Here is a 26,110-nt window from a genome sequence, read left to right as displayed (position 1 = left end):
TCAAAATTTTCAAAGACAGTTTGTTCCTGAGATGAGGGGATCTGTCTGCCTTTTTTCTGATTTTATACCTTCACTACCTCCTCAGTATATTAAACAGCATCTAGAAATCTTTACCCTCTTTAAACCACAATGATTCCTAACACCATTTTCCCTCATCCCTTTGCCAAGTTTTCATCTTTACAATTCTGCTTTTAAGTTTTCATGGAAAGCTCTTTAAAATGCATATTTTAACACCACATATTACTTACTGCTCTATAATTTTGTCTCTGTTATAGAAACAATGCAAAGTAGAAAAAAATGCATCTTTAGGAAGAAGTCAGATAACCAAGATATATATTCCTTAAAACCAAAACAAAAAGCTATTACAAATCAAACCATTCTGGTCATTAGAAAAATTTATCAGTGTCATGACATAAACCATGGCTGACCTAACCTTTAAGTTGAGAAGTACTGACAACAAACTAAATTCTTTTTATCTGTCACCACTTGAAGATTAACGATTTTTTCAACATGACTATTTCATCTGAGGACAGAAGAATGGAAAATCATTGGAAATTTTAGTTCATCTGTTATTAAGATAAATGATAGTATAATAGGTGTAAATTCAAAGCTGGATTCCAGACTTTCAGTTCAGTGCAATTTACCTGCTGGAAGTGCTAAGCACATTTTAAAAAAATTCCACTCTTTGGTAGAAATAAATCATACATTCCAACGTAGTCATTCTCTATTAATGTTTAACACCCATTATGCATTAATGTTCACTTGATCTAATTTAGATACTTTTGAAAGGAAGAGGATTAGATTTACCAAATCTGGGTTCAACTGTCTGAAAAGATTTGGGGACCACAGTAAAAAGACAAAAATTTGGAGAAAATGTTTCATCTTTAACTGGAGACAGCTCTTTATAGATGCTTGAAAAAGGAACTTAATTTTTTTGGTCTATGTTAAGGGTAATATTACATATTACAAATTAAATATATAAAAATAACATTATATACTTATCTTATTAGGAATATTATTCTTATATAACTAATCACTAGTTACACTTTGTTGATTTAATACTGTTGGATCTTAATTCAGCAAGTAGTTTAAAAACAGAATAATTCACTATATTTGTTTTAAAAAAGAAAAAATATATATATATTCAACAGTACAAATATATAAAAAAATCAATCGTGTCTAGTGCTAAGGGTTATATTTCAAGATTATAAAAATATATAGTGTAAGTGTATTTGAACTATATGCCTACACCAAAAAACAAACAAAACCCAAACCATATGGTAATGAATTCAAATACATAAAATATTAGAAAATATTTTGTACATCAAATATAAATACAAAATGTAATTTTGCTTATTAACACAAAAGTACTAATTAGCAAATTCCTCTGTGATAAAAAGCTAATCACTTGGATCTGTGATTGGAAAACGTCCTTTTTAAAATCATTTAATAGAATGTTCTCCCTCTAGCAGTTCACGTAAATTCATGTGTCTAAGAAAGAAAGTTGCTTGGTACTTTCATAAACTGGGAAGCATGAATTAAAATATAACATTTTGGATGTTCTCAAAGATTAGCATTTACTTAAGAGAGAAAACTTTTTTGACTGTCTAACAATCAATAATGTTAAAACTATCTTGTTCGTTTCCTCCGAAAAGGTCTTCTTTTAGTGCAATTTGCAGTACTCTAAAAGATGTATGCTTAAAACCTAAAAAAACAATACCACAACCTTTTCTAATTAACTTATAGTCTAATAATCTCTGATTCTGTATCAGAGCAAATAACCACCAAAGTACATCACCCTACCATAATTCATCTTAACCTACAAGGTGAATTTTTTGATAACATAATTTGATTTATAAGAAATAGTTAACTATTCCATGTCTTCAGTTTTGACATCACCAGGCACGGTGTAATTCCAATAATGCCATCACTGACCTTTCTAACTCAATCCACATTTGTTATAAAAACAATTATCATTCTGAATTTTGAAAGCTCCACGTCAGCAAGAGGTGCGACTGGTGTGGAAGCTACGTGATAAACGCCTGAGGGAAAGAGTGCCTCATGTCACTCAAAAATGACCCCTTTCTACTGATTAAGGGGCAACAGTGACAGGCTCTCATCAAGTTCATCACTTAACTGGAAAGGTGTGTAAATGCATATGGATTGCACATTCCATCAAAAATTTTCTCCTGTGAAGGTATTAATTTAACTTTCTATAACAGAATAAACAAAAATGGCAAACATTGCCTAGTGTTTATATAAAGGATCCTAGCATTAATGCATTTGTGTTTAGGAATGAGTACTGGGGTTCACTAAGATTGCAAAAGCACACACCACATTCTATTCACTCTAAAATTGCTAGTCACACTGATCAAAGGATTAAACTATCAGACCCTTCACATTTAAAACGAAACGAGAACACCAATTATTACTGTAAATTTAAGAAACACCCAAACTGAAATTAATTTTCTTCAACAGCCTATACAGAAGACAATAAAACTAGACTTACCTTCCTAGAATGTAAGCTTTTCCTCTTTTACTGTAGTCAGCCCCTGTCAAGCATACCACCTGGTACATAATAGGTGTTCAAGAAACGATGAATTCAAAACACTGATTAATTTAGCATTTGATTTATATGAGGACAAATGTTTTTCTGGTTATCTTGGACTTAATGAAATGACAAGAATTGTATATACTTGGACCACTTTATTATGTGTAGGGAAATTAAGAACTAGTAAGCTCGAAAACTTCATAGAGACCCTTCCTAAAAAGCTGCCAGGAAACATTCTAAAATCTTTTATATTCCAAATATTTGTGTGGATTATGCATGGAGAAAGCTGAATCTTAACAGCTCAGAAATCTCCTTTCAAGCTTTATTTTCTATTGTAATAAGGGCTTTCATAGGCCTTTTTTTCTTTTTCTTTTTTTTTAAAAAAACAACTCCATTGAACTATGATATGAAATCTGGCAGAGTACAATGAAAAATAGCATTACTCAGCCTTCTCTTCACTTCAGTGGCTGCAACTTTGAGATGCCTACAGCTAAAATGCCAGGGGTCAGAGAGTCTATGAATTTTATCTATTAAAATTTCCACTTTCTCTACATCTCAAATAAATTTGAGGCAATTATTATGTTTTCTAAAATAAAACATAAGTAATATGGGAAATAAAGTTTCTTATTGCAGGTTTAAATTCATATATATTTATTGGTATTTTTAACTAGGCCACAAAGCAGTAATCTGTTTGCCAAGTTATACTTTTGAAGAAGTACAAACTGCAATGACACCTTCTTGAGGTAGAGACTTCAACAGCATTTGAGTGTTTAATATTTCATGTCAGCATGGCTTGTAGAAATTGGCAGACAGAACAGTTATGAATTATTAATACTAATTGCAACTAAATGAATATTTCTTGCGAACATTTAATTTAGAAAACTACTTTTTCTTAGCAGTTAATTATCTACTTTTTCTTAGCAGTTAATTATCTCATTAACTTAGAATTATTAGCAACTTAAGAAATTACTATCTATATGATTCGTTATAACTAAAAAGAGGAGTTAAGAATGCAAAAGGAAGTAACATTTATTAAGTGCCATATAAGGTGAATGGCTAATAACTTAATTCTATCATGACCAAGATACCTGGTGTTATTTCCACTTGACAGGTAAGAAAACCAAAGCTCAGAAAGAAACTTGCTTTGTAATTCAGTTAGTAAGAAATTACACAAGGATTTGAAACTATGTCTGTCTGATGTCAAAGTCTATGTTTTTATTAGTTTACCAAGCAAATGTTATTCCACATGCCTTCACAAGTGATGTAAAGGGGCTACTCTTTGGAATAAAAGTGTTCTTACACATCATCTGGGGAAGTGCCTTACTCTCTATGAGCATTATAATGTTCCTTAGTCATGTTTTCTCTGATATTTTGGCAAGTATCAATAAATATCAAAAGAGAGTTGTATGATGTCACATTTGAAGGCTAACCTCAAATCCTTTACTTTGTTACCATTTAGAATCTTAATATTTAATAAAACAATATGAAACAAAATGTTTCACTTACAGGATAGTGGTTACATGGAGTAGAAATACACTTTCTATAGGACCTGCTAAAATAAAATAGATCAAGGGATCAAACTATTAGCACATTTACTAAATTTAAAAACCAAAAGAATATATTATTGTGAATTTTGAAATGTTTATTTTAGAAACACATAAAACTGAGTATTTTATTCCAATAGCCGACAGAGAAGAAACAGGGAGCTACATGTTTATAGGTGCACATGTGCATGAATATTCTTGCCATGATGCTAAGACCCAGAACACCTAGAAGAGAGGACATTACATTTTGATTTGAAAAAATATTTAAATTAAAAAATTTTACATGTACAATATAAATAATACTTTTAGAACAAAAAATAATAAAGACTAATAAAAGTAATGTGTATCAAACAAAACTATTTTTTACTTTTGAGTTAAATTCTACACACTGGAAAAAGAAGCCTATACTATAGCTTTGGATAAGTTCTTTAAGTGCTTTTAAGATTTAGCAAGGCTGCAAATTCTGTCAATAAATAAATGAAACTAATAATTGTTAATAAGCTATGAAGTCCATAATAAATGACAAAGCAAGCTGAGCAGGTTTAGAAAGCTGACCCATATTTTCTGGCATCATCATGAAAACTCAGTGACCGACCGACACATCATTTCCAATGTCACCAATAAGGCCTCAGTGTGTACTCCAGGACATGCTTTTAAATTCTCAGGGAGTTCCTTAAGAATATTTGGGAGTTTCTGCAATGTCTTTATATTTCTAGCATAAAGATCCAATAACCAGTCAGTACGAGCACTAGTGGCTTCCTTGTAATTCTGACAAGCTATAAGCAGCTCATTTAGATGAGTTAATCCTCTGAAAGCTAAGAAGAGCTCTGAAGACAAACCAAAAACTGAACAAAAATTTAGCAACATCCTACTAAGTAAAAATGAGCCAAATTCAAGTTGCTGGTGGTAAAAATGTTTCTCTGCTTGTGCATGAAAGTTCTCCACTGTATCTTCTATTTTTGTGATAGCAAATAGTTCTTCCTTGACTTGAGATGATACCACATAATCCAAGGGCAATTCCCCCTTAGAATTCCTCTGCTGCAGAAGCACTGGGCCTGTGAAAAAGAACATGCAAAATGTTAAGAGTTAAATATTCTTATTTTGGCAGTGTAACAGCCATTTTCTCTCTCCTGTTTTCCCCAAAGCACCCAGGGCTCAGTTTACAGTCATATTTTGTAGTAATTTATATTGACATAATTAACTGGTTCTATATACTAACTGACTAACAAAGGTGCATTAGAAAAAAAAAATCTAGTCAATTGCCTAATCAGGTTTGCCTAAAAGCACATGCCTTAGTTCAATAAATAACATATATGGTTACAAACTTAAAAAAAAACTTTGATAAAACTTTATAAGTTGTCATCTTCAAATAAGAATATCAGTGTTCCTGGAGTAAATTAAAAAAAATACATTTATCTTAAATTCTGTATAAGAGCCTTAAAGGTATTTCATAATATCAACAAGCAGAAAAAGTACTGACCCCTTCCATCGCTAATAGGCAATGGTAGCAGTGCAGACTGCAAAACTTTGCCCAGACACAGAACACGTTTTTCATTATCCTTGCTTATGTTCAATTTTTAGTATAGGTAACTGATTCACAAAAAGTAAATATTAACTGCTCTGGGACAAACTCAGATTTCATCCATCTATGCTAGCTACACCCATCTAACCATCTACTAAGAAAGTTTTGAAGATACAGTTTATCCCCTGGGTAGTTAAGGATGATATGAGAGGGGCAAAATAACAATAACTCAGTATTTGGTCACACAGCAAAGTACAGGAGTACTTCGCACCTCTGCCAGTCAAGTCCTATAATTATTTATGTACTTTGCCATAAAAATGTTATAAGGGATATAAAAGTTTGAGTACTAGCAGACATAATCAGAAGATTCTACCATACAACACAGATCTTATTGTCAGAGAGATTACAGATCGTAGCTGCTAAAACTCTTAATGATGAATCTGATGAGACACATGTAGTGGCCTAGATATAAAATATATTTAGGTAAAAGATCAACCAGTAATGACATACAATTAATGTATAATTTATGGAAAAAATTCTAAATCAAAATTAGATTTGGGCCTCCCTGGTGGCGCAAGTGGTTGAGAGTCCGCCTGCCGATGCAGCGGATACGGGTTCCTGCCCCGGTCTGGGAGGATCCCATATGCCGCGGAGCGGCTGGGCCCGTGAGCCATGGCCGCTGAGCCTGCGCGTCCGGAGCCTGTGCTCCGCAACGGGGGAGGCCACAACAGTGAGAGGCCCGCATACCGCAAAAAAAAAAAAAAAAAAAAAAAAAAAAAAAAAAATTAGATTTATTTTCATTACGTTGATATTTCAAAAAAAATGTTTCAAGTTATTCCTGCTTAAAAGAGAAAATACAACAAAATTATGAACACAAGATACCAAAAGTAAACAAAGGTTTTAGAAACATAATTTAAATTATTGCTCTCAATACTGAGCGACTCACAATGAAGAGATAATATAGTTTCTACAATGATGGTGTCAAACCATTTGACAGGTCCAAACTCAGATTATACCTAAGGCAAAGAGAAGTCTGTATGATTGCCAAAGGACTTTGATAAATGCAAATACAAGTAGATTTCCTCTCTTAGGACAAAGAACTCATCAATTTACTATTCTTCACCAAAGGTCCTAAAAAAATTCACATTGGTTAGTATAATGCCTTCTTCTTCTGAAAAGTTGGACTTAATACAATAATGGCTTTTACATCACTTAGACCAACTGAAGCAAAGCCAAATATTGGCTTGGAATGTCACATACATAGTTAAGTAGAAAACTAAAACACTTAGGAGATATAACAGTATGTTTTTGTAAACATATAATACTAAAAAAAGTATAAGAACTGAAAAATACATTGATTATGAAATGGTATAAGTAAAACAGACACACTAAGGCCTTTAGGGGGCAGGAGAAGACTATAAATAACCGAACATGTTAAACTACCATGATATAGAGCCTTCCTCAGATAGATGACAGATAGATATAGATATATAGTAAAGAGATAGCTAAAGAAAATATGCTGTTTATTTTCATGCAGAATCAAATAGCTTTAATTACTGGATAAATAGTACAACAGTATTTTTAGTACAAATAAAAGTAATAGGAAATTCATACAAATCTTTGTGTATTATAAGCTAGTCATCACTTTTCCTTTGTTTTTCCTTTTAAAACGCAAATCAGTTTTGAACACTTTGATATAAAGTTTATATTATTCAGTTCAGATATAAGAAGAATATCACTGAGTTGGGGGGTGGAAAAAAGGGTTCTAAAAGCAGAGATCAGATAAGAACTCAGCAGAAAAAGCAGTAGATGAATATTAAGCTCAAGTTACTTCCATCACATACCCTCTGCACAACAGATATTATCATTTGGAAGTCCTCCTACTTAACTTATTAACTGACTACAAAATGTGAATGAAGAAAAGACATTATTCTAGGATGTCTTTTTTGTAGTCTATAAAGAAATGACTCATTAACAAAAAAGAATAATCGTTAGCAGTTATATATAGGAAATGAAACAAGAATGAAAAACCGAAGTACTCACAATTGAACATTTACATCCATTTATTAATAAGTTTTCAGAAATGGCTGGTTAACAGACATTACCCACTTTAAGTAAAAGGATTAATAGTAAAAACCAACACACTCAATTCAAAATATACTCTCGTAACAAAGGTAAAAAGGCTTAATAATACTATAAATAAATACGTTTTATGAAAAGGCTTTTATCCTCAGTAAATAAAAGGTGCTTACATTCTAGCAGACTTTTCATCTTTACTTTTTCATTAAAATGTAATAAAGGCATCTTTCCTTATAGAGCTTAAAATATAAAATACTTTCTACCTCTGAGGGATTCGTCAAAAAACTGGATAATTTATCATAACCCGTTTAGCATAAATGCACTCACCCCCATGCTGGAGTAGCAGCTTGCCAATTTCTACATGTCCGTTTGACAGTGCATCATGCAAAGGAGTCACCCCGTCCACTTGAGTGAGCAGATCTACCTCTGGACAACGTTGCAAAATTTCCTGGACACATACTGTGTTGCCATAGTTACAGGCTTCATGCAAAGGCGTCCAGCCAGCATTGTCTAAATTAGAAATCAAGGCAAATTTTAAAACAGCAAAAGTAGGACTTTTGGTAGTGAAGTATTGATATTCTACTTCCCTTATCAGTGTGACTTTCTAAGTGCCTCATATACAAATAGAATGCTTTGATAAAAATGCCTAGGGTATAATCATATTTCTAATTGTAAAAAATAAATTAAAAACTATTTTAAAATATTGATGTTGGGATCTGATCAAAATATAGATGTCAAAAAATGGTTGTGCACTATTATACATCAATATGTGATGAATTTCTTGGTTTTGCTACTAGGAATACTTTAAAGATGTTAGGTAAATATACTTAAATGATTTTTCTTAATGTTGAAATTAAGCTATTTAATATCACAAATATTAAGACATTGAATTAGACAACAAAGATTTAGAACTTACCTTTAACATTGATGTCTATTCCTGGCATAGAGAGAAGAAGAATCAATTTCTCCACTTGGTTATTTATGCAAGCCCTATGGAGGGCTGTTTCTCCTGCCATAAAAAATTAATAGATTATTCCAGAGAAGACAAGATATCAAGTAAAGAAAATAATCAAAGGGCATGAACTAGGAGATCTGGCCCCATGCCAGAAAATTATTTATTGAGTTTTCCTTTTGACTGGTTTAAACATCTCTCACATTAAAAAAAGAGGGGGGAGGGAACCCCACCAATCCATAGAGCCTCTCTGTTCTATCAGCAATTCAGCAATGAAATTCTACTAAAGGTTTAATATAGGCATTGTCTCCCCCTAGTTCAAGGTTTGAAGTTTCAATCCTGCTATAAAACCCTCAAATGATCAGAGAACACCAAATATACTGGGTTTTGCAGCAATAAAAGTTGAAAGTGCAATTGCCCTCTCTTAAATTTATTCATGAACCTACGTTAAATGTATGGCTCTTTTTTATACAGCATTTATAGCTTAATTCAAATGAATGTTTCTGGCTAAGCATGAGTGCCTCTACACACTCAAGTGTAATTCAGAACTTCAAATCCATTAACAGATGGTTTGCTGCTTCTCAATAGGCTGTCTGGCTTGGCTACAGCAGCACGGAGAAGGAGAAATGGGGGAATCTTAATATAAACACACACACACGCACACGCACATGCACACACACGAAAAAAATCCCTAGTACCATTTAAAGCTGAACAAGAATGACAAATAGAATGGCAAAGTCTTTTCTAGGAGGGGTGCAGTTAGTGCCTGCTTCCTAAAACTGAATACATCCTTCTCTGCTGTAAGCAAGATTAATAAGATATAAGTGATAATGTGATGTAAGGGGAATTTAAAAAAACATAATAACTGCTTTGAAAACAAATGAAATACATATTGAATCAAACTCTTTTTTGCTATAAAATACTAAGTAGCACATTTTTCCAGTGTTTAGTTTTACAGATTATCTCTGTAACTTCTACCAAAACATTTCTTTAACAAGCATTGAAAAGCTTTCGAAGTTTTTCTCTACTATTTCTCAATTCTCTTCCTCCCTCCAATTCCTTCTGCTGTTCAGCTTAAAGCCATTCATATTCATTTTACTTTCTGACACAATAAACAAAGAAAAAGGACACTGTTTTGTGAAGTTAATATCTGAGTTCACATTTAACACATTTTTCATATTTTGAGCCAAACGGGCAGTTATTTTGAATTTGTGATATGCTATTATGAACTCATCTCATGTTGAAAGATGATGAAAGCTTGGTGCCATAATGATACTATTTGTATTAAAAACACGATATAGCTCATAAACAAGAGACTTAGCAATTTACTTTGGCCAGATACAGACTCTTGGAAGTAATTTATAATTTTGAGTTAAGGGGTACCTAAGTAAAAGAAGTGCCGGAGTGAATTATTACAACGCTATTCTTGTTACTCCATCCCTTTAGGTACTTAGGTTCCAGTATAGTTAGAACCAAAAGCCAAGCACATTTCATAGTCTGGGCTCAATGCCTGGAAGAAAAGAGTCCATATGCTTAACACAGCTATGTAACATAGCCTACTTCTCATTCTTTGTTCACAAAACGTCTAGGACTGAAAGAGATGAAGACTGAATTATACTTTCAAATCACAAGACACTGATCCTAAGCAGCACAGGTTGAGGTGGAATAGAAAAGTAAGGCAGGCAAGTCTGGAATGAGCTCAACATGAGCTACACAGTGTTTAATATCTGAAAAGGCAGGTGGAGAAAAGAAGGGAGGAAAACTCTATTACACCAGGTATTAAACACTTTTTTTTTTTTTCTTGTATAAATGGCTGTTCACAAAAATAATATGCTCTCCAGGAAGGTATTTCCTGGACCTAGTCCAATATTTAAGTTCAAGCATTCATCAGGGCCAGTGTGTAAAACTTGCAAATACTGACTATAACCACGAAAAGTTCCTAGCATAAATTAATTTAGATATTTGGAATACCTTTTAAATTAGTCTTGTGAAATTTTATCTTTGTAACTAAAGAGGGGCAATTCTCCTTGGAACACGACAATTCTCCTTCTGACTTCTTTTTCAATCTTTTTAATGATGAGCAACATTTACCAAGATTCAGCTCTCTGAAAAGAAAGTAAGACATAATGAAAGCTTGTTTTTCACCAAGGCATAGAAGCACAAATTATATGGTGAGTTAAAAAAATCTAGCCTTCTTTTAATTTAAACCCCCTTATTCATTCAAATCTTTACTGCTTTCTATTTTTATATTTATTTCAACTGTACAGAAACAAATTTTATGCATTAATTTTCATTTTATTACCCTTGCACCCCCCAACAGCCCACCGAAAAGTTTATGAATACTGAATGTCCAGTAAAGCAGATGAGACCAAGTAAACCATATTTGGCAGAGAGACTAAAGCAAACTGCTAAGATCAAAATGCAGGCCCCTACTCCCTATTCTTATGTTCATATTCTAATCCTATCCTCTTCTTCCTAAAGAGATTTCAGGTTTTCTGAATTTTATATAGCATACTTTTAGAGGAGGTTTCTCATTTGGGGAAAGCTATTGTAACAACTCAGAGTATCTCACATGGCAATGCATTCTGAAATCCCATCAATGTTATATACAAGTAGTACTTTAAATCACAAGGCAAAAATTGTGTGGAACAATAATTTGATGAAGAGTTTTATTTCTTTTGAAAAAGACTTAATAGAAAGAAAGTGTGTAGCTTGGATTAAAGAAAGTGAAAATGTTGATCATGTGCATTTATAGGTATAAAACTGAGTTTTCTGCTATCAGTATAATTCAGACAACATCTCAGATAAAGATACAGTTCAAGAAATGCCTAAGAAGAAGAGCTGTACTCGAAAACAAATCATAGCTGGTATATAAGCATCACTTACGGTAACTCTGGCAGCCCTTCAACTTGTTTCTGTTTAGCACCATTCAGTATAATTAAAGCCCTCTGAGATTCAAAGCAAGGCCGCTGTCCTATTTTCTTTGGTATCTGCATCTTTCCAGTCCCATGCACACCAGTTTTCCCCAAAGCTGGCAAATAGGAATATACCTGTTGCAAAATAATATTATATTGCTTTCTCAACTACAAAAACCTGGAAACAGTAAAAATAAATTACTTGATTCATTTCACCATTAAATTTAGTTATATTTTCTTGGTTTCATCACTATGGTTGCCACCCTGTCTCATATGAACATGCTAAAATATTAAGAAAGCTGCTAGTTCCATGTCATTAAGTCAATATGACATACACAAGAAAAATGCCTTCTTCAAAATAATTATTTTTTTGAATTGAAATTTGACACTCATTTAGGAAAGTTCTTTTGATGAGTCTTACGCTCAACTTGTTATAATTAGCCTATTTTTAGTATTTATGGTTTAAGTACAACTGGTATTTTGTCATTTCCATTTTGGTAATGTCTTCCTTCAACAGAAAAGAAGTCTGGAATAAACGGAATGAGGAGCGCAAAAGTCACTGAAGACAAGGATTGTTGCAAACAGTATTTGTCCAATCTGACCAATTATTAACAAGCATATTTCTCATTTGTTGAAGAAACTGCTGGAGATATTAGATATCAATAATAGCTAAAGATAGCCAAGATAAAACTGGAAAACCTTGGATCAAATCAAGTTTATATGTGTATATACATAGGATAACTGGAATAACCTTTGGCATCATTTGCAAATTTTCCTTTTTAAATATCATTAAATAATATGTAGAATGTTTCTGGATCAAGGTCTTTCCAAAATAATAATCTTACGTACTGTGGCAAGTGATATAAAGATTCTTGTATAATTTTTGTTACCAATTCTTAATTACTCTCAAGTAATTAAAATTTCTATTCACTAATTATTCCATTTTGAGGAATAAAACCACCTGCTTTTATATATGTTTGAAAGATTTATGATTCATATGCTCTGTCCAATTATTAGAATAACTAAGAATATTTAAAAATTGAATTTATAAACTTACTTCTTAAATTAAAAGAACTAAAATAGAGTGGTGCTTACCATTTTCTGAAGAGAGAGTGGCTCAGAAGAAATACTAATGGCACTCTGTAAGCACAACTTTTTAAAGACTGCCTCTGCAACAAACATTTGAAGCCAGGAGGAGGAAAAGGAACAAATAAAAATCTCTAATTCCTGTGAAGAAAGGTCTGTAGGAAACAAGAGAAGTAAATATAGTTATTGCTACACCTTATAAAATTTCTTTCTATAGACTATTTCCTTCATGGACTTTACTCATTGAAATGATGATTCCTATACCAGTAAGATTCACCCACATAATTTTAAACCACAAAAAATAGATAATATTCCTATTCCTTGTCCTTCAAGAGAAATTTTTACGGCGCATGTTCTCACATTTGAAACAATCATTACTTTTTATTATTTTAAATAAAAGGCTTGAAATTTTATATATATGTATATATACACACATGAATGGTTAGATGATACATGAATAGATAGACAGACATGGACTTTTATCACTATACTTTCCAATTAATGTTAAAGATCTCTTCCCACAATAGGGCTGTGTCTTTGGAAAACTGGTACTCGGTTTTTAAATGGGCACACATGTATTTAATTTGCACTGATTAGTCTTGAGCTGATAGGAAGACATTTTTCCCCGACAACATCCATGAATCCTATCACTGCAGAGAAGGAGGAAAGGTAAAGAAGAGGGATAAGGTAAGACAAGAGAATGCATAAGAATTTCCTTAGAAGTCTGCACCCACTGTACTATACCAAGTGGGGGAGAGGAGTATAATTTTAAATGACAAAACAAAGAACAAAAACACCAAGAGTCAGTCTCAAATCTCTTCATTCTAAAATCCTCAAGTTCTCCAATAATATAGAAATACATAAATATATACATGAATTGAAAGTGATAAAGGACTGAAGTGACTATTTCCCTTGTAAATTTAATGTTATGAATTCTCTATTAATACTCTCTGCTTAAGTAACAGAATGGATAATACACTGGAATGGTAAAGAATAATCAATCAATAGGATACTAAAAAAGCTAAATTTAAGCAAAACAGGATGAAAAAAGTTGATATACAATAAGGCAGATTAAAATTAACTGCAAATAATGGAAGAATAAAGAATTAGAAAAAGTCAATAAAATTAGCAAAATAACATAACAGGTCAAAATACATTTTAAAAATTGGACAGAATAATAAACTTAATAGCAATATAAAGCTTAAAAATTGAAGTCTCTACTCAGGAGCTGAGTTCCCTTGGCTGAGCAGACTTCACAGACACCCAGTGAAATCCTGTCCTTCTCAGATGCCTTCCCAAAAGGCTAGGGCCTCTGGTGTCCTTGCAGTCCTTGCCTGACTTTCAATGAGGGAAGGAGAGTTGGGGTGGGATGAGGGTGGGGTGTGGAGAAGAACAGTTTAAGGAGGAATTTTGCCCCTGGGAACATTTGGCAATTTGTGGTTGTCACAACTGGGGAGAGAAATATACTGGCAACCTAGTAGGCAAAGGCCAGGCATGCTACCAACTGTCCTACAATTCACAGTTCACAGGGCAGCCCCTCACAATAAAGAATTATCTGGCCCCAAACATGAACAGTGGCCAGGCTAAGAAAGAAACTGCCTGGACTAAAGAGATCTGAGGTTCTTGCTTGTGGCAGACTGCCATATGGGCAAATGGCTCCAGTCAGATGTTAAATAGATCCACCTAGCCCCACACAGACATATGGTTGCTGAATTCAAACAATCCTGTCCAAATACGGCCTCAGAGATATAATTTATAAGAATTGGAAACAAGAAAGGAGTTATTTACAACTTTTTGTTACAACTGACTACTTACAACCTACTAGGCTGCTAGTATTATCTGAAACTATGCAAGCAATAAACTGAAGGATGAGCAGCAAAAGATCTTTTCAATATTAAATCTCTAGTTATACACATTAAAAAAAAGCATATCTATTATCACAGCCTTTACTACAACCAACTGATCTTATGTATCAACTCTAAGCAGAGGCAAAAGCAAAGCAGAAATAACCTGTACTGTACAGTTCAAAAGCAACAATCCCACAGTGGAACTTCTAAATGGAGTTATTCATCTAGAAATAACATTTGATAGCTTTAAAGATATAGCAAATACAAACTATAATGGATCCACATATGACCAGGTAACACACACTTGAAGGGAATGATCAATAAGAGATGAACAAGAGAACTTAAGAAACTTAACCCCTGATTGACATGTACGCACTGCTCTATTTAAAATGGATAACCAAGAAGGACCTAGTGTATAGCACAGGGAACTATGCTCAATATTATGCAACAACCTAAATGGGAAAAGAATTTGAAAAAGAATAGATACATGTACATGTAAAACTGAATCACTCTGCTGTACACCTGAAACTAATACAACATTGTTACTCAACTAGACTCCAACATAAAATAAAAAGTTAAACCAAAAAAAGAAAACAAAGAAAGAAACTTAACCCCTGGACTTTAAGACCTTCAATGGCAGGATCATTTTTATTGCCCTCACAGCTAGTAGGTTAGTAGCTTGCACAGAATAAACATTTAGTACTCAATAGATAAATTAATGAATGACTGGCAGATAGCAATAACTGGAGAGCCAAGCCAGGATGATCGTTAAAAAAGTTACTTAGGGGCTTCCCTGGTGGCACAGTGGTTGAGAGTCCGCCTGCCAATGCAGGGGACACGGGTTTGTGCCCCGGTCCGGGAGGATCCCGCATTCCGCGGAGCGGCTGGGCCCGTGAGCCATGGCCGCTGAGCCTGCGCGTCCGGAGCCTGTGCTCCGCAACGAGAGAGGCTACGGCAGTGAGAGGCCCGCGTACCGCAAAAAAAAAAAAAAAAAAAAAAAAAAAGGTTACTTAGATCATGCCACTCCCCTTTAAAAATGGTTTCTAACCCCTAAATAGGGCTTAGAAGTTCCTACTCAAGCTCCTCTACTACTTTTTTGGCTTCACTGTGCCCACTCTTCTCCTTGCTGCTTGTCATCAGCCAGGCATCAAAAGATTTCAAACAGGCCCAACTCTTTCCTATCTCCGAGTTTTAGTAAATGTGTCTTCTGAATGGAATACACTTCCCCTGACTCTGCCAAATTCCTACTTATCCTTCAGGTTTTGCTCACCATGACCACTCTACATAAAATAAGTTCATCCACCTCAACACCTAGTTTTTCTTATTTGGAGCACTTAGCATTTTAAAATGATGTATTTACATTAACTTAATTACCGTCTGCGTCTCCCACGGAAAGCTCCAAAAAAGGCAAGGATCATATTTTGTTTCCCTGTTCCACTGTATATGAAGTGTTTAGCTCAATGCCTGGGAGAATGCCAATAAAAATTTGTTGAGCAAATGAAGGCAACAGAAACATTTTGATTGAGATGATTAGTCAAATTATAAAAATGTATATTTTTGGAAAAGGTCTGAAGCATGGAGAGGGATTAAAATAGAGAGAAAAAAAAAAGCCAATAAAGGTTTAGAAAAACTCTCAGGAAAGATAATGACGTAGCCTGAGAAAGGCAAAGGAAGCTTTAAAAGTTCTCTAAAGATGTGAAAAATATTATAGTAAATTCTGATGACATGTTTTCTTCCCAGTGAAAACAGGAGAAGAAATAAACTGAAGTTAAGGATTGACAAACTATGTCTTGCTGCCTATTTTTATGAATAAAGTTTTACTGGAACACAGCCATGTTGATTTATGTACTGTGTATCACTGCTTTCTTAGTGCAGAGTTGAGTGGTTGGGACAGAGATGGTAGAGCTGAAAAGCCAAAAATATTTACTATCTTGTATTTTATCAAAAAAAGTTTGTCAACCCTAGTTTAAGCCAATACATAAGGAATTTCAATTAGGCACAAAAAAGAAATTTCAGATCTTGATGCTAAAATATAGAAAGGGATATAAGGAAACTCTTTCTGTTTAAAGTGTTTAGAAACAAGAGAGAATGGCATCTACGTGGGACTGCTGGACATTAGATCTGATGGAAACAAGAAAGAATTTTACTTATCTACTGAAATACCTTCTGCCATAATTTTCTACAAAACAATTAACAACTAACAACAATTTTACTAAACTAAAATTAATTCAATAGATCTGAATCTGAGTAGTATCATAATATGTATTTTATACTTTTGGACTAGAAAAAAACCAAAACATCGTTTGTCATAAATGAGAAAGATGGACCAGTATCTTCAGCTGGAAGCTATATAACAGCCAAATTATAACATCTTTACTAATGACTTAGGAAAAGCAAATAATAGTTTAACTGAGCTGAAGAATAATGCAAAGACATGGTCAAACAAACAAACATACAAACTACGGAGTATCTACAGAGAAAAAGAAATGGTTCTCCATCAAAAGAGCAAAATATTGACCAAAAGGACATTATTAGAACACCTGGTTCACTTGTAGGGATGAGTGTATTATTCTACAGGCTCTGTATTATACAGTTTAACTTTGCATATTAGCTGTAGAAAAGCTACTGCTCTCTTAAGGATAAACTTCTATCTCTTGACAAAGGCTAAAAATTAAGATGTACTAACAAAAACCATTTTTAGATATGTATGTTAAATTTTTTAAACTGCCTATCTATGGCTTAATTGGAAGCCTAAGAAACCAATTGTGTGGTGCCTTGAGACGAGAAAGGAAAGGCTTAAACACACATTTCAAATGGGGATATAGTTTAAATCTCTTGTAGTTTTAAATATTAGTGATCAAACATATTAAGAGCAAAGTAATCACTCAGTCTGTTGACAGGATTACAATGGTAACATTAAAGTCAATTTTAGCTTAAGTCAGTCACAGGCTCAAATTTGTTGAGTTTAAGCTTGTCTTGTGAAAACTGGGAGTAACAGTGGATAACAATGCCTTGCTTTAAAGTGAAGGGACATTCGATTATGAGTAAAGAAAGCATTAAAGCTGATGTATAACATGTAGTAGAACCTTGTTAACACAAGGCTCATTATTTCATGCATTTGGCTAAGATAAGTTATATTTCCCTAGAGGTAACCAATATACACTGGAAACAACACATGTAAATACACTGATAGTCTGTAAAGGCACTGCTAATTCTATCCTGGGGTCCCCAAACTCAAAGAAGTTTCATTATGGAATGAAAACAGGGAATCCTTTTAGCCGAATGTTTAGTTCCCATGCTAGCAAATAATGCCAGAATTCTGCTGTTTCTAAAATGGAAAAAAAGAAAAAAAAAAGATCTAGTAGGAATGGTGGGAAAGAAATGATAAGAAAGGGTTCTGAAGGAAGATTGAATTTGAGCTAAGAAATGTTAAAAAGTCACACAACAAAGGACAGCTGCTTCACAAAAGGAACAGTAATCACCCCTCAGCTCAATGAAAAAGAAAGAGGAAAAAAAGAAGATAAAATGCTTTAGATAAAAATCTTCTAACTTCAGTAGTATAAAAAGAGACCTCTCTTTGCAGAGGGCATCATCGAATAAATCCTGAACCCAGTTAGAGCCTGGATTTCTATTCTAGAATCTCTTTTCAAAGTATTAAAGTGATTGACAGCATATTCAAGAACTTTTTCTTTTATATAAAACCAAGATGCAATGAAACACACATGTAACAAAACAGAATACTTACTTAGCAGTCTAAAATATTTTTAAGTATATAAAATCATCTTTTATATTTGAGAGGCACAAAAGTTCACTTACTTTAAAATATGTTCATTTTAGAAATTTAGAAAGGAAGAAAAGAAGGGAGGGAAGAAGGAAATGATTCATAGGGCCCTAAACTGGCTTTGAAGTGTAAGAATGTACATAAATGTTAATAACACTGTAATAACTTTGTATGTGGACAGATGGTTACTAGACTTATGGTGGTGATCATTTCCTAATGTATGCAAATGTCAAATCATATAGTACACCTGAAACATAATATTGTACATCAACTGTATTAAAAAAAAAAGAATGTACACATAAAATCTTATAGAAGCCTGGAGACCCAAAAGAGTTAGGTAGAACCTTTCATAAGGTAAGCATGTGAAGATGAGTTCTGTCATCATACTGCTTAAATAATATTCCTATTACTTTAGAGGAAACTTTAAAATTAGATAATGCGGGGAGGAGGAAGGGTGAGAAAATTATACATATGTATTACTTTTATTTGCTTCATCCGTGCTAATTTGTTAGATCGCCAGACTCAATGGAAAAGAAATATGGCAGCTTTTTGTTATAATAAGAAAAATTACGCAGCAACAGGTACATGGGGAAAATGTTTTAACCAGTGATATAGCCCAAGTTAATCCAAGTGGCTTTATAACATAGTAAGTATTCTGATCCAAAGATTTTCATTTTTTAATACTGTTAAGTATTTATGCAGGAAGAGACCTGGAAACTGTTCATATGGCGCAGACAACATTACAGACAGATAATGCTTTCTAGGTGAACAATTAGAAGTATTAAAGGTACTGAAAATAGTTTCTACCATGTGAGATTCTAAAACACCAAACATTAAAAAGCAAATCTCTCTTCAATGAAAAGAGAATAAACTGATTTTAAATTTGTCTAAATATTTACTTTCACAGAATGGCTTAATTTTAATTTTTTGTTGTAGGATTAAGGAAAACATTAATAACATTATATATAAATATATAATAATTTATTTCCATGTACTATTTTCCATGCTATAATATTAAATTTTTATGAAAGCATCAAAATACTATTTTTGAATAATAAATGATGTGTGTGGGGAAGAAGGCTCATGTAACATAGACATACTTACCATCACATGAAAGGGAAACGTAACTTCCTAAGTCATCAGACATGTGTCGCATCACGTTTCTACCCATCTTAAGACCAAGGACAATCCAATAATCTATTGCTGCTCCAAGAATTCCAGTCAATAAGTAAGCTAGTTCATGTTTGAAGACCTAACATTGAGATCGGAAAAATATTACTAAAACATACTGAAATGTATTATTTCTATTATTTTGAATACTTGTTGAGGCAAAACATAGCTATTTAAAAAAACAGGGTATGCTAATGCCAAAAGGTATCTTAAGAAACCTAGCAAACTAATTCCCTGTTTCCATCTCCTTCCTTCCCTCCTTCCTCCCAATCTATACCTACATCTAAATCTGTATCTGTATGACAAAACAGTTAATAAAACAAATTTTCCAGGACTTAGCTTGTAACAAACTTTTTTTTTTTTTTTTTTTTTGCGGTATGCGGGCCCCTCACTGTTGCGGCCTCCCCCGTTGCGGAGCACAGGCTCCGGACGCGCAGGCTCCGGACGCGCAGGCCCAGCGGCCATGGCTCACGGGCCCAGCCGCTCCGCGGCATATGGGATCCTCCCAGACCGGGGCACGAACCCGTATCCCCTGCATCGGCAGGCGGACTCTCAACCACTTGCGCCACCAGGGAGGCCCATAACAAACTTTTAAGATAACTTTATCCAATGGTGTCAAGTGCTTTAGTCAGGCAATAATTCCATTAAAACAATGAGGAAGTACTTGGCTTCTGTGGATTTCTGGTAACAAGAATATATGACTATAAAAAAAAGAGATTTAGCCACCCCTACTGTTTATGTATAAAATTAAGCTTTACATTTCCCTAAATGGCATTCGCCAGAAAAAGACTTGAAAAACACAATGCATACAAGCTGTAACAAGCAAGATTGTACTTTGTTGTAAAAAAATAAAAAAATCGGCTCATCAAATTTTAATTATTAAATTATATCATATACCATTACCTAACTTAGAGGTATATATATCAGTTTTAAAAGTATACATGTTCTTTTATATCATTTCTATATTAACGTTATTAAACTACTGTAGGAAATACAGCAAGGCACACAAACCTTGCTTACAATAAGCATGCTTCACACTGTGTTTAAAAATATCTTTCTAATCCATAAACTATGAAGATGAAGAGGTGTGAAAATAATATTTTTAAACACCTTTGATTTAAACATAAACACTTTTCCACAATGACATTAAAACTAGTTGAAATTCCTGTATTTTTGGTATTTGTTGCCTAGGCGTGTTGGAGGCGTGAAAAAAAATTACTAAATTAACAGTTGGGGAGAAGCCATGTGAAAGGGTTTTAATAAATGTTATGATATCCAAATAGATAACTGCTATGTTCTGCCCCATACTATACCTGATATGAGATTACTGACAGAGAAATCTCCAGCACTTTGAACCCTCAGTGACTATAGGATTTATTTCTCCTGCCCTCAGCAGACAAGGTTCTTATAGGTATGTACAGCATTTCATTAAGGCGTCATTCCTAGCGCAAGAAGCTATTAAATGATTTCAGAACTGAAGTGCTGTTTTTGGGTTGTTGCACAAACAAGGACAAATGGTCAAGCAGCACATACATCAGGCCCGCTGAAACAGTGTTTATTGAGGGAAAACCCACAGAGACAGGATCCTCAGCAGGTGCCTAGGTCCCCTTTTGCCCTACCATACTGTTGGGTAGCACATGGTATTCTGGCAAGGCTGGATATCAGAATGTGGGAGAGAGACTCTGAAGAACAGGACGAAGGGGATTTTAAGCTGCATGATTAGGGAAGCACTGCCCTTCTGATATGATCAGGGGCCAAGATATGGAACCCTGACCACAGTCTGATCCTGTCAGGTCAGGATTCATGAATGGGCGTCAGCAGGACCCCTTCTCCGGTCTTGATCAGAGGGCTGAGTTTAAGCCTTGCAGTTGTAGTTTTGTGACATGGGAAGTGAGCAGCAGGACTGGCCATATCAGCAGGCTGGGGAAATACCCTCACCTCCCTTGGACCCTGACAGGTGTCAAGCCTTGCAGCCGACCAGAAATAACTCCTTTAAGTATGGGTCTTAGCCAGTCTTCAATGAACTTTGCAGGAAGCCAACTCCATTCTTTGCAAAGCCAAAATGTAGATGATCACGCTGAGAGATGTTACTTCTCATTTACCAAGAGAACATAAAACAGGACAATGAAAATCTGTTTAAACTAGCAAATGATCATGTCAATATCCATGCCACAGAATGTTCCTTCCAACATAATGTATATCTGAATATCAGCAATGACACTTCTCAGGGAGAAAGCAGGAGACTATTATATTTTGATTTCTCAAAGTATTCCCCCATCTCAATCAGGGTTACTTCAGATCTCTGGTCCTAAGACTCTGGATAGGGAAGATGAGGTTAGTACATAGAGCTAAGCCTCATATAAACTACAATCCAGCACTCTATCAAGTAAAAATAACATAAAACCAACCAGGTAAGACTTTCCCTCTTTCCTGATGCAAATATATGTACACGTGTACCTGACACCACAAATGAGTATCAATATTGCTTACTATTCAATTCACCTTGAAATTATTGTTATTAAGCAGTTAGAGATACGTACGTCTTACAGTACCTGCAAGGAAAGACTGTAGTTCCTTTACCATGGTAAGAAAAAGTTTGCCAAAGTTATTCTACCTGTGTGTCATTGGCTAAACATACCTACCACATACTACATATACATCATAGAAAATTTTTATATAAAAAGATACTTTCAAATCAGGTTCTTGGATCCTTTTACACTACTTTCTTAACTATGACACTCACTATAACCATAGGAACAAGACACTGTGCTATGGACTGTACTCACTGTAACTTAACAATGCTACTATTTCTAGCACCGTGGATATATATGCTTTGGAAATGGATTAGTGGGAAAATGGCAAAAAAAAAAAATCAAAAAAGAAAAGGTTTCTTGAAATACCAAAATGTTTGCCAAAGCTGGAAGAACAGAACATAAATACCTTAAGAATTAACAAAGAAATGAAAGATAGATATGATTCGCACATGCGACATATATTTACCTTACATCTCCCCTCTAATAGGTAAAGGCTATTAGGAGACATTCTGTCAATACAGTTCTCTATTATCTATTAGGACTAGTAATCCTCAGTTTATAAACTTGGCAATCTTCCAAAAATTGACCAGTATATAATGCAGAACAAACTTGATTCTTCGCCTCTGACTCCCAGGTTAGGGCTTTCCACAATATCCCACAGCAACAGATGACAAACTGCTCCTCTAGTACCTCTGGCAGAAAGATGCAAACATAATGTACATACTGTGCCTCTTCCTATTTTAAACAGTGACGATGTGAAGTAAGAGAAAGTATGTTGCAGTGGAGACTTGGCTACTAGTCAAGGTTTTGCCCTAAGAAGCTGTGATACCTTGAATAAGTTACTTATACTCTTTAGCCTCAATTTCCTTATCTTTAAACAGAAACTAGCTTCCATTTCTACCAATAATTGTAGGGTTATGGTTAAACAGCATTTAAGGACATCCACAAAGAAAAGCAGAACTAACCACCAAGCTTAGTAAAATGTGTACCTCCTCCATAACCTTGACACATCCCACCTCTGCTCTTTGCCAAGGAAAGCCCAAAGCCTTCTCAGATTATGACAATGAAATTCATTGCCACTGTGTCACTCTGCAATACATTCTGATTGACATTATGACAAAACAATATTAGCATAAACTGAGGACTTCTGTTTAGCTAATGACTTAAATTGAATGCTTCAACTAAGCAAATCAAGATACAAATGCTTTACAGTACAGAAAATGATGTCTGTGAACATGCATGGAATTCTTGAAATTGGAAACTGCCAAAAAGATTTAATTAAGTACAATAATGAATTCTAACACATAAAGTACCACAATAAAAAAACAGTTTATATGAATTTAAGCAATTCAAATGTTAAATATTAATTTGCAAAGTTTAAAACCAGTTCTCGTATTACAACTGATGCTACAATTTATTGTACATTGCTTCACAAATATGTTACATTTATTTATAAATCTGAACAAAAATCTTCAAGTTAAATATGTATGAATTTGTTACTATTTACATTGGTATTTCCTAAGTAGATTCTTACCTGTGGTAGTCCTTTGGTGATTTAGTAAAACTGTGAAAACATCAGTTTTATTATTGTTTTCAATTATAAAAGAGCAATTTCATTTATATAATCAAATGGATAAAAAAGAAATGCTCCTTAACGAGGAAATATTTTCTATCCTTAATGATTCTATTGTCTAAACAGTAGAAAAAAGGCAGATGATAATCAGATTTTATCAGTTTTAGCTTAGACATCTAGTTACACCCAGAAACAATCCTCCCTTTTTAATGCCAATTAAAAAAAAAAAAAGAAGAGCCCTGAAAAGAATGTTTTCTTTAAAGAATGCCTCACACACTCCCTAAATAGAATTTTTGAAAATCAGTAAGGGGTTCTGTTTCTAATAATGGAGGCCTAGGTAATTCAGATAAACCATCTTATAGAAGAAAACTTAAAATGTTGAATAAAATATGTAAAACATCTTCAGTAAAGTTAAGAGGAATTGCTCAGCCAAGATCTAGGAGAAGGTAAAAACCAAGTGAGGCATTCAAAGCTAGCTGACTTTGCCCTAAGGACATTTGCTGACCCCAGAGAAAGAGCTGATACACAGAAGTGTGGTTTTTGGAGCCTAGGGGAAAAAGGAGTATAAAAGTCATAGCCCGGGGCCTCCCTGGTGGCGCAGTGGTTGAGAGTCCGCCTGCCGATGCAGGGGACACGGGTTCGTGCCCCGATCCTGGAGGATCCCACATGCCGCAGAGCGGCTGGGCCCGCGAGCCATGGCCGCGGAGCCTGTGTGTCCGGAGCCTGTGCTCCGCAACGGGAGAGGCCACAGCAGTGAGAGGCCCGCGTACAGCAAAAAAAAAAAAAAAAAAAAAAAAAAAGTCATAGCCCGAGGCCTAATGCCCAATACGCTGACACCCTGCAGGGCTTCAGTCTCAAAGCAAGCATGAATCAGAAGCAAAACAACATGTATCTGTGGCCCTATACTTTACTTTCACTATCCAGGAACCCTTGAACCAGACAACAAAAATTTTCGCTAGAGGAAGATATTCTGTGTCTTTGCCACAAACTATTTCTACAAATAATTTTTCAAATGCAATTTATGGCACACAGTCAAGCATAACTAGCTTGCAAGAGAATATAAAAGACATGAAAGAAGGAAACAGCAGAAACAACAAATACAAACTGACTCACAAAAACGTCGAATACGGAATAATCAGACGTATACTGTAAAAAAATAACTATTATCGCCATGTTCAAAGACAAAAGAAAACCTTGAAAACTTCGTAGGGAACCAGAAACCATAAAAATATATCATAGTAATTTGGAAGGAAAAAGTCTAAAACTGGGAAAAATACTAAAAATAAAAAATGCAATAGCCATGTTTATATTAGATACAGCTGAAAAGAGACTAGTGAACTAGAAATTGGATGAAAACACTATCCAGAATACTCCGAGTATAGAAAAAAATGGAAAATATAGATGAGAGGGTAAAATACACAGAGGATACAAAGAGGAGGTGCGACATAAGTTCCTTTGGAATTTAAAAAGTAGAGGAGCGAAAAAGGATCAGAGGAAATAAACTAGAAGAGAAACTATCTAAGAATTTTCCTTAAGCTAGAAGAGACTTCATGGCTATTTAACACCAGAGGTCTCCACTCCATCTACTATGTTTTCTATCCCCAAAGAAAATATTACCTAGCTAGCAATTATGATGATACATCAGTCATGAATAACAAGAAGGCATCACTGTATATAAAGCAGACACTGTTTTAAAAAAAAAAAAAAAGAATAAATTCCCAAGGTAGAGTCAGAGGAGTTGATTAAAACATTTAAGCTTGACCTCATAGGTGATAGAGAAAAATGTAGAATGACAGAGAAAACACATTTTGGCCTCTAATCTTATATAAGGTCAAAAAGAAAAGTTGAGTTAATTTCAGAAAGCGGAAATCATATAGGGCTCATTTTTTAACTATAATTTACTATTAGATATTAATAACAAAAGCATAGACAAACAAAATCTACTGACAACTAAAAGCCATCCATTTAGAAGTTTTAAAACACTCTTTTAAAATACTTCTTGGATCAAAGGGGAATTTGTAATTGACAATAAAAAACACTTTGAAATAAACAATAAGAGCACCCGAGATTAAAGTATCAAAACTTGCAGAATTAATCTCAAGTTCCACTCAAAAGGCAATTTATATTAAGTGTACATATTAGAAATAAAGACTAAATAGAAAAAAGATTCAAATATTCAAGACAGAAGAGAAAGTAAAAGAAAGGAATTTTTAAAAATGAGCAGAAATTAATGATATAATATAAAAATGTAAACAATAAAGTCCCCAAAAGCTCATTTTGAAAAGAAAGGTGACTAACACTTATTATGAACCTAAAATGTGGAGCACTATGTTGCTATGCACTTTACATATTTTCTGCATTTAATTTTCCCAGTTACCCTTCTTATAGATAATATACTAAAATCACTGCATGCTGACTTTCTAACAACAAGCAAAACCTACTTATGAAGAAATGGTTCAGGAAATAACTCTTAACATCCAGAAAGGTGTTTTAAAAAACAAGTAGAACTTTTTATTAGTAGTACACCAAAAAGTTGTATGGATTCACTCAATTTGT

At 34.1% G+C, this 26,110-nt stretch overlaps 1 protein-coding gene across 1 annotated transcript in view; it reads right to left on the bottom strand.

Annotated features, from left to right (window-relative positions):
- Positions 1 to 4,223: 4,223 nt before the first annotated feature.
- Positions 4,224 to 26,110, bottom strand: part of SLF1 (SMC5-SMC6 complex localization factor 1) — a 66,144-nt gene continuing 44,257 nt past the window's right edge. The window contains exons 15-21 of the mRNA XM_060091813.1: positions 19,382 to 19,529; positions 12,659 to 12,804; positions 11,535 to 11,698; positions 10,620 to 10,753; positions 8,613 to 8,705; positions 8,024 to 8,206; positions 4,224 to 5,150 (exon numbers count right to left, since the gene is read on the bottom strand). Coding sequence (XP_059947796.1) covers positions 4,669 to 5,150; positions 8,024 to 8,206; positions 8,613 to 8,705; positions 10,620 to 10,753; positions 11,535 to 11,698; positions 12,659 to 12,804; positions 19,382 to 19,529 — 1,350 coding nt within the window. The 3' untranslated portion in view covers positions 4,224 to 4,668. The remainder of the gene's footprint in view (positions 5,151 to 8,023; positions 8,207 to 8,612; positions 8,706 to 10,619; positions 10,754 to 11,534; positions 11,699 to 12,658; positions 12,805 to 19,381; positions 19,530 to 26,110) is intronic.

The sequence above is a fragment of the Mesoplodon densirostris genome, chromosome 3 (assembly GCF_025265405.1).
Source record: "Mesoplodon densirostris isolate mMesDen1 chromosome 3, mMesDen1 primary haplotype, whole genome shotgun sequence".
NCBI classification, from domain to species: Eukaryota; Metazoa; Chordata; class Mammalia; order Artiodactyla; family Ziphiidae; genus Mesoplodon; species Mesoplodon densirostris.
This window is presented reverse-complemented; position numbering and strand designations above follow the sequence as displayed.